At 39.2% G+C, this 14,422-nt stretch overlaps 1 protein-coding gene across 1 annotated transcript in view; it reads left to right on the plus strand.

Moving 5' to 3' along the window:
- Slc9a7 (solute carrier family 9, subfamily A (NHE7, cation proton antiporter 7), member 7) overlaps window positions 1-14,422 on the plus strand; it is a 158,138-nt gene that overhangs the window by 67,167 nt on the left and 76,549 nt on the right. Inside the window, exons 2-3 of the mRNA XM_013030839.1 lie at window positions 7,972-8,171; window positions 11,332-11,409. Of these exons, the coding sequence (XP_012886293.1) occupies window positions 7,972-8,171; window positions 11,332-11,409 (278 nt within the window). The remainder of the gene's footprint in view (window positions 1-7,971; window positions 8,172-11,331; window positions 11,410-14,422) is intronic.

The raw sequence follows: 14,422 nt of genomic DNA on the forward strand, positions 1-14,422 counted from the left end.
AATAAGCCCCCTGATGCATGGCAAATATTTTCAATCTTTTAAATTTTTTTTGGCAGTTCTGAGGCTTGAACTCTTGGCCTGGGTGCTGTCCCTAAGCTTTTTTGCTCAAAGCTAGCATGCAACCACTTGAGCCACAGTGGCTTTCTGTGGTTAATGTAGATAAGAGTCTCATGGTCTTTCCTGCCTGGGCTGACTGAACTGCCATCTTCATATCTAAGCTTCCTAAGTAGCCAGGATTACAGGAATGAGCCACCAGCACCTGGCTCAGTCCTATTTTTAATAAGAGGCTTATATCCTGAATACATAAAGATCTCTTACAATTTAATAACATAACTCAATTGAAAACAACTAAACTTTGACTGGATAGACATTTTAGCAAAAAAAATTATATACAATGGCCTACAGGCACATACAGGATGCTCAGCATTCTTGGGCATTAGGGAAATGCTAATTAAAACTACAATAAGGTATCACTTATCACTAAGACAGGTGCCATAATTTTTGAGTCTGTAAACAGATTATAATTCCCATATATCACTAGTAGGAATATAAAATGGTATAGTTTCCCAAATGGAAAATAGTCTGACAGTTTTTCAAAATACTGAGCATGAGTTGGTCATCTGACACAGTAGTTCCCCTTTTAGATATCTGCCCTGGAGAAAAGAAAGCCTGTGTCTGCACAGGCTGGTATGCATTGGGTGAATGGATAAACAAAATATGGGATGCCCATAGTAGTGAGGGATGAAGTACTGCCATATGTTTTTGGCATGGATGAACTTCAAAAAACACTATGTTCAATGAAAGAAGCCAGACACACAAGACCACATTGTATGATGCCATTTATATGAAATATCTAGAAGACTAAGGGCATTGGCTCAGGTGGTGTAGTGCCTGCTTAGCAAAACTGAGGCCCTGAGTTCAAAACTCAATGCCATCAAAAAGAAAGAGAAGGAAGGAAGGGAAAAAGGAGAGACAGAAGGGGAAGGTAAAGAAGAAAGGAAAGGGAAGATGAACAAAAAGGAAGGAAGGAAGGAAGGAAGGAGGGAGGGAGGGAGGTAGGAAGAGAAGAGAAGAGTCCAGAGAGTTAACTTTATAGAGACAAAGAAAGCAGGCCTGTAATTGTGTGGGGATAGGAGCAGGAAATTGAATAAAAAAAATGTGAACATTCCTAAATCAGATTATGATTAGGGGGACACAACCTTCTGAATACACTAACACATTATTTTTGTGGTATATAAGTTATTCTTCAATAAAATTATGTTTTTTACTGCACATTCTCACAAACATTAAAAATTTGAACAAATGAATTTTAACATATCACTGAGTTACCGCTGTTCCAGAATAAGCAGAAGAAAGTATTGGAAAAGCCTTTAACATTCATTCTCAAACCCAAAGTCATATAAATATGTAAGTGACCCCCAAACCTGAAAAGCAATTGTGATTGTGGAACCCATTAGACTTTTTAATTCATTGACATAGCAGTTGGGCATACTTAATCTGAGCATCTTGAAATCTGAAATGCTCCAAAACCAGACTTTTGGGGAGCCAACATGACATACAAAATATGGTGGATTTTGGAGGATTTGGGATTTCTGAATTAGAAAAGCTCAGTCTATGTGAATATCCCCAAATCCCCAAACTTCTGAAATTTTTGAAACACTTCTGGTACTAAGCATTTCAGATGAGACATTCTCCAATTGTAGTTATCACTACTTTCAAAAAACTTCATGAAATAGATGCTTTCTTGTATTTCACCTGAACCTTTAGAACCCAGAACAACTCCTTTTGTGCTTTGAAAAATAGCACAGTGGTGGCCAAAATGATCTGGTGACCCTCTGCCCTCACTGGCTTCCATCAAGAAGGTAGGTAGAAACATGGCTCAAGTGGTAGAGCACCTGCCTTGCAAGGCTGATTTCAAACCCCAGAACTACCAAAGGGGTAGAGGTAAGGTCTCACTAGAGAACAGTATATCCATGCACCTGTTCCAGTCCGACTAAACAAAGACTTAATAACAACATTTATGTGTTGCATTTGGTGGTCGGCTGTCTAGAATTACACCTCACCCTATATCCACTTGTTCCATTGTCCTCCCAACAAGCTCAGTCCCACAAGGGAACTTGGCACCATACTAATGGGGACTGGTCTCTTTAATGACCCTCTGTGGGTTGGTAGGCCACACTTTGCTCATGATTACATTCCTTCCTCATACTACTGATTTTTGTATGGGCACATATATAAATGATATATAGATTTTTCTTCCTTCTTTTTGGTCATGCCTTTTAAAAAGTAGAAAAGCTAACAATTGTATACCACTAGGGCACTATGCTAATATATTTGGTAAGTTATTTTTCAAGCCCATAAGGTGAAAAAGACTTGAAATTTTTTTTGCACCTTTGAGTTCATCATTTATTTTGGTTTCAGCCATAGAAAATGTCAAATAAATTCCATCCATATTTGCTTTCCATAAAAGTTTCAAACTCAAGTTATTTCCTGATGTCAGTCATAGATCTGGGAAATCAGTGATGCTGGCTCTGTCAGCTGATATCTTTTGCTATTATTTCTGGCATACAGACTTAGTGGATTATTTCTGCTTGCAATCAGGAGCACTGTGCTACTGCTGCTTTGAAATCAGTGCCTCTGTGGCTCCCTATTGTTTTTTTTTCTTAATTTTTTTTGTGACTACTGAACTTTGTGAGCCTTTAAAAGAAGTCTTAGGCTGCACCTGTGGCTCATGCCTCTAATTGTAGCAATCTGAGGATTGTGGTTCAAAGTTAGCCCAGGCAGAAAGTTCATGAAACTTTTATCTCCAGTAAACTACCAAAAAAGCTGGAAATGGAGCTGTGACTCAAGTGGTAGAGCACAAGAAGATCATGAGCAAAGAAGCTCTTGGAGAATGCCCAGGCCCTGAATTCAAGCCCCAAAACTAGTACCAAAAAAAACACCCCCAAGCATGTGTGAATTCCTTTTAGTTTATAGTCTGTTTTCAACTTCCTGTCACAGGATGTCTTCTGATGGAGCCAATCAAATCTGCTGTTCATGTTCTCTCCAGTCTTTATAATTTTCTCACCAAAATATCCCTCTGCATTCCTGACATCTTAGTCTTTCTTCAAGCTGAAAACACTATCTATGAACTTAATATGATGCTGTGGAATATACTAGTAATAAATAAAAATGGAAAATGTTTGTGGAGTTGCTCATATTGTACCTTCAGTTAATGACATCCCCTGTGGCTTGGTATAGTTTTGGTCAGAGCTAATGGGATGGCTTTCACCTTTTTTCTTTTTATATTTTATTATTATTATAAAGGTGGTGTACAGAGGGGTTATAGTTACATAAGTCAGGTAAGGCATACATTTCCTTTTGGACAATATTACCCCTCCCCTCTTCCCGTTTTTCCCTCCCATCCCCACCCACAAGTTGATTAATTCATTTTCAACATAGTGCCTGGTGAGTACCACTGCTGCATTTGCTGACCCTTTTGTCCCTCCATTTCTGTGACCATTCATCTTTACTGGAGTGTTTTATGTTAACATGCTTAACCCTAAAAGGGCAGCATCATCATAACCCTCACTGTCTCACATCTATAATATGGGTGCTTTGGGCCCAGGGTAGAGACTGAAAGGTTTCCTAATTTTACAAAAACAATATTCATCATCTGACAATGATTCTAGATGGGGCTGGAGGCATGGCCCAAATGATAGAGGGCCTTCATAGCAAATGCAGGGCCCTGAATTCAAACCCCAATACCACTACCACACACACAAAAGATGATCATGATGGTTACTGGGAAAGATTATAAGAGCATACCCATTCCTTGAGGAATTTGTCTGTAAATGTTGGCATGACTTTGATTTCCCCTAGCTCTGCTATTAATAAAGTTGGGAAAGTCAAGAAACTGTGAGATACATGAAACTATTTTTTTTGTTGGTCATAGGGCTTGGACTCTGGGCCTAGGTACTGTTCCTGAGCTTTTTTGCCCAAGGCTAGTGTTTTACCACTTGGCCACAGCTCCACTTCCAGTTTTCATGTAGTTAATTGGAGATAAGAGTCTCACAGACTTTCCTGCCAGGGCTGGCTTTAAACCATGATCCTCAGATCTCAGCCTCCTGAGTAGCTAGGATTACAGGTGTGATCCACTGACACCTGGCCTGGGATCCCTTTTGTCACGTAAACCCTCAGAATATAACTGCCTACAACGGTGTGAAATGAGAACAAGAAACATTAGAGTGTACAAGCCCTGAGTTCAAGCCCCAGGACCAGCACCAAAAACAAAACAAAAAAAACCAAAAAACAAAAAGATCATTAGAAGCAAGATGCCTGTGGCTTCACACCTATAATCCTAGTTACTCAGGAGGTTGAGATCCAAAGATTGAGGTTTGAAGCAAACCACATCAGGAAAGTCGGTGAGACTCATCTCTAATCAGTAAAAAGCCAGAATTGGAGGTGTGGCTCAAATAGTAGAGTGTCAGCATTGAGCAAAAAAGCTAAGGGATAGTGCCCAGGACCCCAGTTTAAGCCTCAGTACAAGCACCACACACGCAAAAAATCATTAGAGTTCCCTCTGGAATGCAATGTAAAGCCCAGATAGCCCCGAGTAGCCCTGGTGCCACTAGCAGCTGTCTTTAATAATCATCACCATGACCTGGGCCAATTGCAGCAAGGCTGGCACCATTGGCAGAAGGAGGGAGTGAGTGGCAGCCCCCAGAAGGGAAAAAGACATTTCATGCAATGGAAATTTGGGAACAGTAAAGTGATTAAATTTAAGAAACAGGTATGGTTTCCCCCAACAGGAATGACAGACACTCAAAATAAATGTATTTGTACACCAGTTTTCCACAAAGAATAACTCTTGGAAAATGCCTTCATTGGATAGGAAACAGAAAAATCAATGGCATTTCATGTTGTGGAAGGAAAAAGGGGCCACAGATAGCAATGCTTGAAGGCCCTAGTGGAGTTTCAGTGCCCAGTGGTAACTACAGAGCATAGTATAATTGTTAGATGCTGTCTGAATCACAGGGGCCTCTGCTCAGTCACCAGCAGAATAGGCAGAAGAATGAAAGCAGAAAGCAGGGACTGTTCAATGCCCCCTGCTCCATGGCACATGGGCAACATGATTCCTCCCTTGCTATATGCAGGGAGCCTATGGGTGTTATCCAGAGAAGTACCCCACAGTCCCCTAAAGGGAGAGATGATGGAGGACAGGTGAATCCATGAGACTGATGATTTATTGGGGTTATAGACCCAGATTTGCAGATCCTTTCCTTATCTAAGGTATCAATAAAGAGCAATTCAGGAAGTGATGCCAAGGACAGCAACCACCTCAATGTAGGTACATTCCACAGCTTTAGTTATAAGTATGATACCTATAAAGTCCTAAACTACCCAAGGTAGCCAAGGAGATGGCCTCAGGAAAGGGCATTGTTGAAGCAAACAAGGCAGGGCTGAATAAATGTCAGTTGCCTGTCTCTGCTATCATCTGCTTTCTACCCCACAGGAAAAAAGGAAAGGATATTGCAACAAGAAGACCTGACCAGACTTAAATGTTTGTGTTTTTGTATATTCACCAAACAACTAGAATCACATCTGGATTACGGGATTTTGTATTCTTCCCTAAACATCTCATGTTGGTAATAACAAATGTGGTTTTTTAATGTCTGAATTTTTATATACTTTTAAAAGGTTTCTAAGTGTTTCCTATCTGGTCAGGTTGAGATGTTTAGAATGTCATTTAATAGTAAAACTGTTTTGTGCCAATCTGGGCCTGGGCACTATCCTTGAGCTTTTTTTGCTCAAGGCTAGTGCTCTACCACTTGAGCCACAGCTCCATTTCTGGATTTTTACTGGTTAATTGGAGAAAAGGACTTTCATACCTGAGCTGGCTTTGAACTGTGATACTCAATCTCAGTCTCCTGTGTAGCTAGAGTAACAGACATGAGCCTCTGATGCCCAGCAAAACTTATTTTTAGTAAGATGTGGGTTTTTTTCCACAAAAGTTAGCCAACTACAAATATTCTATTAGTACTGATGTATAATGATAATAATTATAATCATGCTGTGCAGACACTGGCTGAAAGAACTGTGTTTTTCTAGATTTGACTTATGTTTTGCTCTTCAGCAATGTCTCATGAGTTCTCCTGTCTTGATGGCAAGATATATTATAGAACCTTATTCATAGTGTGTTTGCTTTTTATTACAAAATATCTAATGTAACTAACTTTAAATGAGAAAAAGTTTATTTTGGTGATGGTTCTGAAGGTTTTGGTCTATGGCTAATTGGCCCTATTGTTGGGCTGTGACAGCACATCATGACAGGAGTGTGTTGGGTAACGTGTTTATTTCATGGATGGGGATATATTAAAGGAAGAGGAAGAGGCTGGGGTCCGTGTATCCCCTTCAAGGGCATATCTTTAGTGACCTAAGTTCTCTCACTAGGCCTCCAGCCTATTGAAAGTTTCTATCTCTTCTCAATAGTACCAAAGTGGGGACTATTAAAGATCCAGATATCTGCATTACAGCAGATAGAATGCAGTAAACATTCTTTTTTTTCTGCTATATACCCTTTGCCCATTCATGACAAATGAGATGGGGATGAGTGTGTTTTTCTTTCATCATTCTGTCCTTTAATATTGCTAGCAAGGACCTGTATTTCAACAGAAATGTGAGCTTTTCATCCTAAGAGAGAGAGGAATAAAGTTGTAGGAAGTGTTGGATATACATTTATGTCTTTTTTTTTTTTTTTTAGATTTCAGTCACTTTTGCTTGGATAAATCTGACTCATACCCAGGACTCAGGAGAGTAACTCTTCTTCCTCATTCAAAGAATTGAAGGCTGAAACACGATTTTGTTGTTTTTATTTTTCCCTAATGAAAAAAAGCCTTCTAAGAAGGGATTGAGACTACAGGACTTGAAGTTGATTATCTGAGCTGTCTCATAGCCACAGCCCTAAAAAGCCAGCTCTCCAGCCCCTGAATCATCGCTGCTCAAATTTACACTGTAGCATTTGGCTTCCCAAGGGGTGTAATTACTTTCTCCATGATACCCAGTGTTTGAAATGACCTAAGCAAAAACATTTATTTTATTTTCTTCCTTCCTCTGGACTGTGGCAAAGCTATTTGCATTTATAGTAACTTGAAATTCCAGTGGCCTGATTCTTGCTATAGATGGCAGCAGGACAGGACTGGCTTGAGGGACACTTGTGGTAAAAATCAAGGGCTCAGCAGTAGTTTTGCCTTGTGCTGTCTTGGGCATTAAAAAAACTCTTTTGAGCTGGGTGTTGGTGGCTCATGCCTATAATCCTAGCTACTCTCAAGAGGTTGAGGTCTGAGCATTGCTCAAATCCAGCCTGGGCAGAAGAATTTGTGAGACTCTTATTTCCAATCAAAAACTAAAAAGCCAGAAGTGAGCTGAGTGTTGGTGGCTCATGCCTGTAATCTTAGCTACTCAGGAAGCTGAAATTTGAAGGATCACAGTTTGAAGCCAGTCTAGGCAGAAATGTCCATGAGATTCTCATCTCCAGTTAACCACAAAAAGCCAAAAGTGGAGCTGTGGTTCAAGTGGTAGAGTGCCAGTCTTGAGCAAAGAAGCTCAGGGAGAGTGCCCAGACCCTGAGTTCAAGCCCCAATATCAGCACATACAAAATAACAACAACATCATTCTTTTGCCTATCATCCTGTATTCCTCCACCAAAAGCCTCAGGACATGAGACTTGAGAGGGTGTCCAAATGGCTCAAGGTGCCAGTATACCATCAAGGTACAGTTCTCCATTGCCCTTTTGTTGGCTTAAGGACTTATGTCAGACCACAAAGAGTGATGTTTACCCTTTCTGAAGGACTGTATTCCAATATACTTGGTTTCTAACTTTTCTACATTTTCCCCCCATATTTCTTAGTTGCTGAAATCGGTAGTGATCTTATATCCACATCCCTGATTCTTTCACAGGCCTGATATTTTTTTCTTGTCACTCTATTTCAGGGCTCATCGTCGGGGTGATCCTGAGATATGGCACCCCTGCTACCAGTGGCCGTGACAAATCACTGAGCTGTACTCAGGAAGACAGGGCATTCAGCACCTTATTAGTGAATGTCAGTGGGAAGTTCTTCGAGTACACTCTGAAGGGAGAAATCAGCCCGGGCAAGATCAACAGTGTAGAGCAGAATGACATGCTGCGGAAGGTGAGCAGGAACATGGTCCATTATATCCTTGGTCATGATTGTGGTTGTCCATGATATACTTACTGACTCCTGCACTCCATCTTGACCTTATAGAAAGCAACCCTTCCAATTGCCTGGAACAGCAGGAACATTCCTGGTTTATAATTTTGCTAGGAAGCTTTGTAGACACAATGAGAAAAAGAAGGAATCCGATTTTAACTAGAGCATTTCAACTTTCTGACCTGGGCTTGTTTAAAATCTGTGGATAAGGTGATTGCTGACTGTCTAGTGGTTTGTACATCCCCACTCACCTCATTTCTCCAACCAGCATCTCTTCCTTACTGATTTCTCTTGTCATTGCTGTGGTTTAGAGATGAGATTGTTTCCTTTTTAAAATAACACTGATTTCACTTTTAGTTTATTTTTCAAAACTCAGAAAGTAAATTCTTAGTTCTTAGTTGCTCTTTTGCCATGCTCTACAGATATTTGAGTGCTTACCTTATTAATAATCACTTTTTTGTGAATAGTAGGGCTTGAACTCAGGCCTCAAGTTCTTTGGCTTTTTAATTCTATTACTTGAATCACATTTCCACTTCTAGCTTTCTGCTTGTTAATGGACATAGGAGTATTCAACACTTTTCTGCCCAGGCTGGATTCAAATCACGGTTCTCATATCTTAGCCTCATGGTCAGTTAAGATTACAGGTGTGAGTCACCAGCAGTCAGCTCATAAATGCTCTTGAAGTAATCTCAAAGATCTAGCAAATCTCAAGGGGAAAAGAGGAGCTTTATGATAGAATTTGTATTTTTAATTAATTTAAATTTAAAGTTGAGACAAGGTCTCACTATGTAGCCCAGGCTGACTTCTAATTCACAATCTTCTTAGAATTACAGGTATACACCACCATGCCCAGATCAAGCACATTTTTCAATTGGCATAGCAAAAATACTCCAGAATAAAAAGATTATATATATCCTCATGTGGGTGACTTCCAGGATAAATTGGAGATCTGTATTGATTCCTTTATCTTACAGATCAGGGCTTCTCAGCAAGAGGTCTCTATATGGCAGTCTGGGAGATCTAGATGGTGGGGAGCCCCTTCTTACATGGAGTAAGGCTAGTAGTGTGAAAGATTTATAGTCAAAGGCAGTATATAGGGTGTGCTCCAAAACTATTTTTCTTGGAATATACCAATTATTAAGAAAAATTAATCTCAACTTAAACATGACCATTTTCTCTATGTCCCCCGTGCCAGTAATATTGTGCTCCAAACTCTCAACATTTGGTAAGAAAGAATTTCCATAAGCCTTTATAAGGTTAAATGCAACAGAGAGAGACACCTCAGGGTAAATATCACACTAATGGCTGAAGTGGCAACTTGAATTCTTAATATTGGATAGTATAAGAGAAAGGGAAAAGGAAACAATACCAATGAGTTTCTGCCTTTTAGATTTTAGAAAAAAGGTTTTATCTTTACAAAAAAAGTTTATTCAAATCTCCTATGTTAAAAGGTTGCTATGTAGTTCTTCCCCCATGGTATATCCTCTGTTGTTACTGTGTTTGATTTTGGTATTGCATATACGTTTATTTGAATTAGGGAAGGGAAGGGGAACAACAGAATAGTGAAAGAAAGGACAAGGGGGAACCTATGCAACAGCGATATATACAAGACAATATGTTGGAAGCAATCTGTACAACTTGGGGGATGGGAGGAGGGAAAGTAGGAGAAAATTGAGGGAAGAGGTAACAACAAGGTAACAAGGGAAAACATTGGATTGGGTATCAGGAAGGATTTGTGCTAGTTTGTATATTTAAGTTTGGTTACTTTTTGTGTGTGCCAATACTAGGGCTTGAACTCAGGGCCTGGATGCTCTCTCTGCTTTTTTGTTCAAGGCTGGTGATCTACCACTTGAGACAAACCTTCACTTCCAGCTTTTGATGGTTAGTTGGAGATGTGAGTCTCACAGCATTTCCTTCCCGGGCTAACTTTGAACCATGATCCTCAAATTTCAGTCTCTTGAAAAGCTAGCATTTATTACAGGTGTGAGACATCAGTACTTAGCTCCTAGCTCTTTGAGTCCCAGGTTCTCTATTGGAAAGGTAGTGTCTCAGGCTCTCATTGTGGCCATTTCCAGCTTTGCAGACTACTGGTACTTTAAAAGAAAATTAGATAAAATATAATTTGAATGAATGACTTTTCTTTTAGGCTGATTAATATCTCCAATTCCTAAGGGAAAAAGCTTTTAATAATTAGAATGAAGGTTTAAAATAATTAATTGAAATAAAAACCAATTAACCTCATGAACAAATTCTTCAAAAAGTTTAGCATATTTATAGAATGCTTAATTCCTTTCTAAGTGTGTGTGATAGGACTTTGAGGTCTGGATGTTTCAAAGTGATTTCCTTCTGTCAACCCTGTAGATGATTTCAGTCCCTTTAAAGTGAATTAATTTAAATTGATGGTCGGGAAATCACTACACTCACTGATTACTTAGGTTTATGACAATTCAAGTATCACAGAAGACTGGTCACTCAAAACAGATTTAAGCCCAGTTCTTGTAGTTCATGCTTGTAATCCTAGCGACTCAGGAGGCTGAGATCTGAGGGTTCCAGTTCCAGACATCTGAGACTCTTATCTCTAATTAACCAGAAAAAAGCTGGAAGTAGAGGTATGGCTCAAGTAGTAAAGCACCATCCTTGCATGAGAAAAGCTCAGAGGCCCTGAGTTCAAGGTCTAGTAGCAGCACACAAAAAAGAGACTTAGGTTCAGTAGTATTATATCTATAAAGACTTATTTGAGATATCTAAAAAGTTAGTAAAGAATCATGACATTTTTAGTCTAGTTAAGCATTTATAAAACTATGATAAAAAAACTCAAGTTTTTATTTCTAGTTGAAACACATTGGCCAGAAACTGTCGGTGAGTTCTCAAAATTGTTGTTAACTGTTTTCTTACTATGTATTAAATCAACTCACTGATTCTAAGCCAGAAATATTGCGGGGATAACAGTGTGCCATTCTAAGGGGGAATTTATGGCTTTTCTCCTGGAATGATTTGTCACATTGATGTTATTAGCTCTGATTATTCAACTTTATTTGGCAGCTTCCAATATTAAACAACAGTTATAGCATTGGTTGGCATAAAACTAATTTTTGTTTTGTGTTCTCTTTTAAATGTTTAGGTAACATTTGATCCAGAGGTATTTTTCAACATTCTGCTGCCCCCAATTATTTTCCATGCTGGATACAGTTTAAAGAAGGTATGAAGGCTTTGCTAGTAATTTTTTTAAACACATACGAATTTCTGTGTTAATTTACCTGCATAGTTCTTTAGTTTTTTTCTTCGCTCAGAGTGCTTTTTACTGTGTTCTGCACCCACTCAGACACTGTGACTGATCATAAGTGATCACTTCTGCTTTTCCACACCACTGATGGTAATGTAACATGGTACAGACACTCTAGAGAACACAAGTGGAAGTTCATTATTAAATTGACATTGAAATGCCATACAAAATCCATCAGTTTTGCTGTTGAGAATTAATCTCAGAGAGATTAACACTTACATTCAAACAAAAACCTCTACTCATTCTTTTAAATTATCTTGTTAACAACCCAAACTATACCTCAGAATAGTACTCAAGAAAATGAGACAAACTATTGATACACAATCTGGATGACTCCATAAGGCAACACTGTTGGAATATATGACTTAGCCTTAGTTTTGAGGTCCTTGCAACGTACCTTATGAATTGAACATAGATGTCCTCTAACCAGCAGCTCTGTGTTACTCCCATATAAGGAGGCTGAAATGGAGAGATTGTAGAAATTGCTAGGCTGCCAAAAACTGCTTTTTACCTGAGAACATAGAGGCTAAAGGAACAAGAACCATCCCACATCTTGCACAAGAGGATCAAGACTACAAGTCAGGGTCAACCAGTAAAGTTTTGTCTTTCCCTTTCCCTTTCCTTTTCGTGTCAGTCCTGAGGCCTGAACTTGGGACTTGAATGCTGTCCTTGAGTTTTTTGTGCTCAAGTACAGAACTTTACAAACCTTTTTTATTTTTCGGTGGTTAATTGGAGATGAATTTCATGGACTTTCCTGCCCAGGCTAGCTTTGAACTGAAATCCTCAGATCTCAGCCTCCTAAGTAGCTAGGATTACAGGTGTAGGTCATTTGCACTTGGTTCCATTCCCCCTTCATAGATCAAGTGATGCCTCCTTCTAGCATCACACTTAGTGCAGAAGAGGAGAGGGGAAAGGAGTGGAACCCAAGGGCTCTGTCCAAGATGGATACTCAAGAAGCAGGAGGTTGTGCACATGCATTTCCAATGTGTGCTGCATTTCCCAGATGATGAAAGTGGGTGAGGTTACTTAGACTATGCTGGACTGAGTCAAAGTTATGCCCTCCCTGTTTGACTCCAGGACCCAGGGTTGTGCACTGCCACTGAATTTTTTATTTAGGTTCTGTATTTAAAAATCTTGTTTTCCTATGTAGCCTCCAAAATCATCTGAATCTTTATATCATTTAATGATATATAATAGGAGATTATTAGGGATATTAGTAATGTTATTCTTTACCTAAATAGGGAATCGAGGAACTGTCCTTTAGATCAAATGAATGAGAATAACCTTGTATTTTGAATAACTAATCAATATATGATCAAAGTTATAGTTTCCTTAAAATGAAACCAATTCATTGGTTGGGAAATCCACTCTATCAACTGAGAAACCCCTTATTTTGTAGAATTTTCCTTTTATCAACAATTTTCTCAAAAGGAAACAAATTACCGATTTTGCCAGGTCCCAGTTTAGGTTGTTTTGTTACATACTTACTCTCTTTCCTTTTAAATTAGCCCTAATCAAAGGCTAGTAGCTCACACCTGTAATTCTGGGTACTTAGGAGGCTGAGATTCAGAGGATCATAGTTTGAAGCCAGCTTGGGCAAAAAAAGACTCCATCTCCAATTAACCAGGAAAATGAAATTAAAAAAAAAAAACTGGGCTGGAGGTGGTGTGTCTCAGGCTAGGGTGCTAGCTGTGAGCAAGCAAGCTGAGCAAGACCACAAGGTCCTAAGTTTAAGCCCTGGCACAAGAAAGAAAAAAAACATGCTTATAAGTGCACTACCTTACTGTAGTTGTCATTTCTGATTAAACATATTGTCAATTAAATATGTAATATATTTCACCATGTACATTATGACTTACAGGCAGGTATATTCATACCATTTGACCCACATCCATATAGTCTCCTTGGAGACATGGGTCATTTTTGTTGACTTGAAAAAATTGACCACTGAGATTAGCTTTGATTTGGGGTGACTATTCAAGGTTTGCTTAAGGGTACTGGCAAAGAAATATAAAGGAGGTTCCATTTTGGGTGAGTATTTTGGCAAAGAAGAGAACCAGTGAGAGGGAGAGAGTAATAGGGACAATGAAGGTAATGGTGGAGGACGGTGAATATGATCAAAGTACACTATATACATGTATGAAATATTATAATGAACCCCGCCCAGAAGTCATCATTTTGGTGAACTTCTGCATCAAATGGACATATGTGCACGTGTGTGCGCATGTAAGCACACACATACACACAACATACACTGTACCTTGTCAGTAGGGAACAGGAAAGCATAAAGGTTCCCAAGGAAGAGGAGCATAAAGCTTAGACTAATAATCTAGAAATTGGGAAGCCAGTTAGGTTTCACCAATAGCAAACTTTCTGTTTCTGACCTTTCTTAGGTTTAGATTCTTGAAGGCTTTACTAGGACATGTTACCATCACCTTCTGTCTCTTCCTGCCATCTATATCTGAAAATGACACCTAAGGGAAACTGCAGCAGCCGTGGCTGCAGCCAAGTCAGAATAGGCAAGCAGTGTAGCATTTTTTTCCCTGTACTGAACTGGTGTAGATAGAGGAAGTGGCTAGAAGGGTGGCTTGTGTTGAGTGTGTAATGTACTGGACTCTCCAGTTCTGGGGCTGTGGTTTAGTGGAGGGAGACTTTAGAACACTCAGAAGCTTTCAGTTTCTTTCACATAAAATGGTTCAAATAACAGCTTTGTAGTAGGAGCATTATGAGAACTGGATAAGCAAGTATATGTGAAAATACACTGTGAACTATGAAGTATACATTTAAATGCTAAATATAGTACACAAACAAATGGTCTATCTCTTCAAGATGCAATTAAATTCCCATTCTTGTCAGCAGATATGAATGGGAGAAGAATAGCGTGTGTGTGTGTGTGTGTGTGTGTGTGTGTGTGTGTGTGTGTGTGTGT

Source organism: Dipodomys ordii, unplaced genomic scaffold (genome assembly GCF_000151885.1).
Source record: "Dipodomys ordii isolate 6190 unplaced genomic scaffold, Dord_2.0 Scaffold134, whole genome shotgun sequence".
NCBI classification, from domain to species: Eukaryota; Metazoa; Chordata; class Mammalia; order Rodentia; family Heteromyidae; genus Dipodomys; species Dipodomys ordii.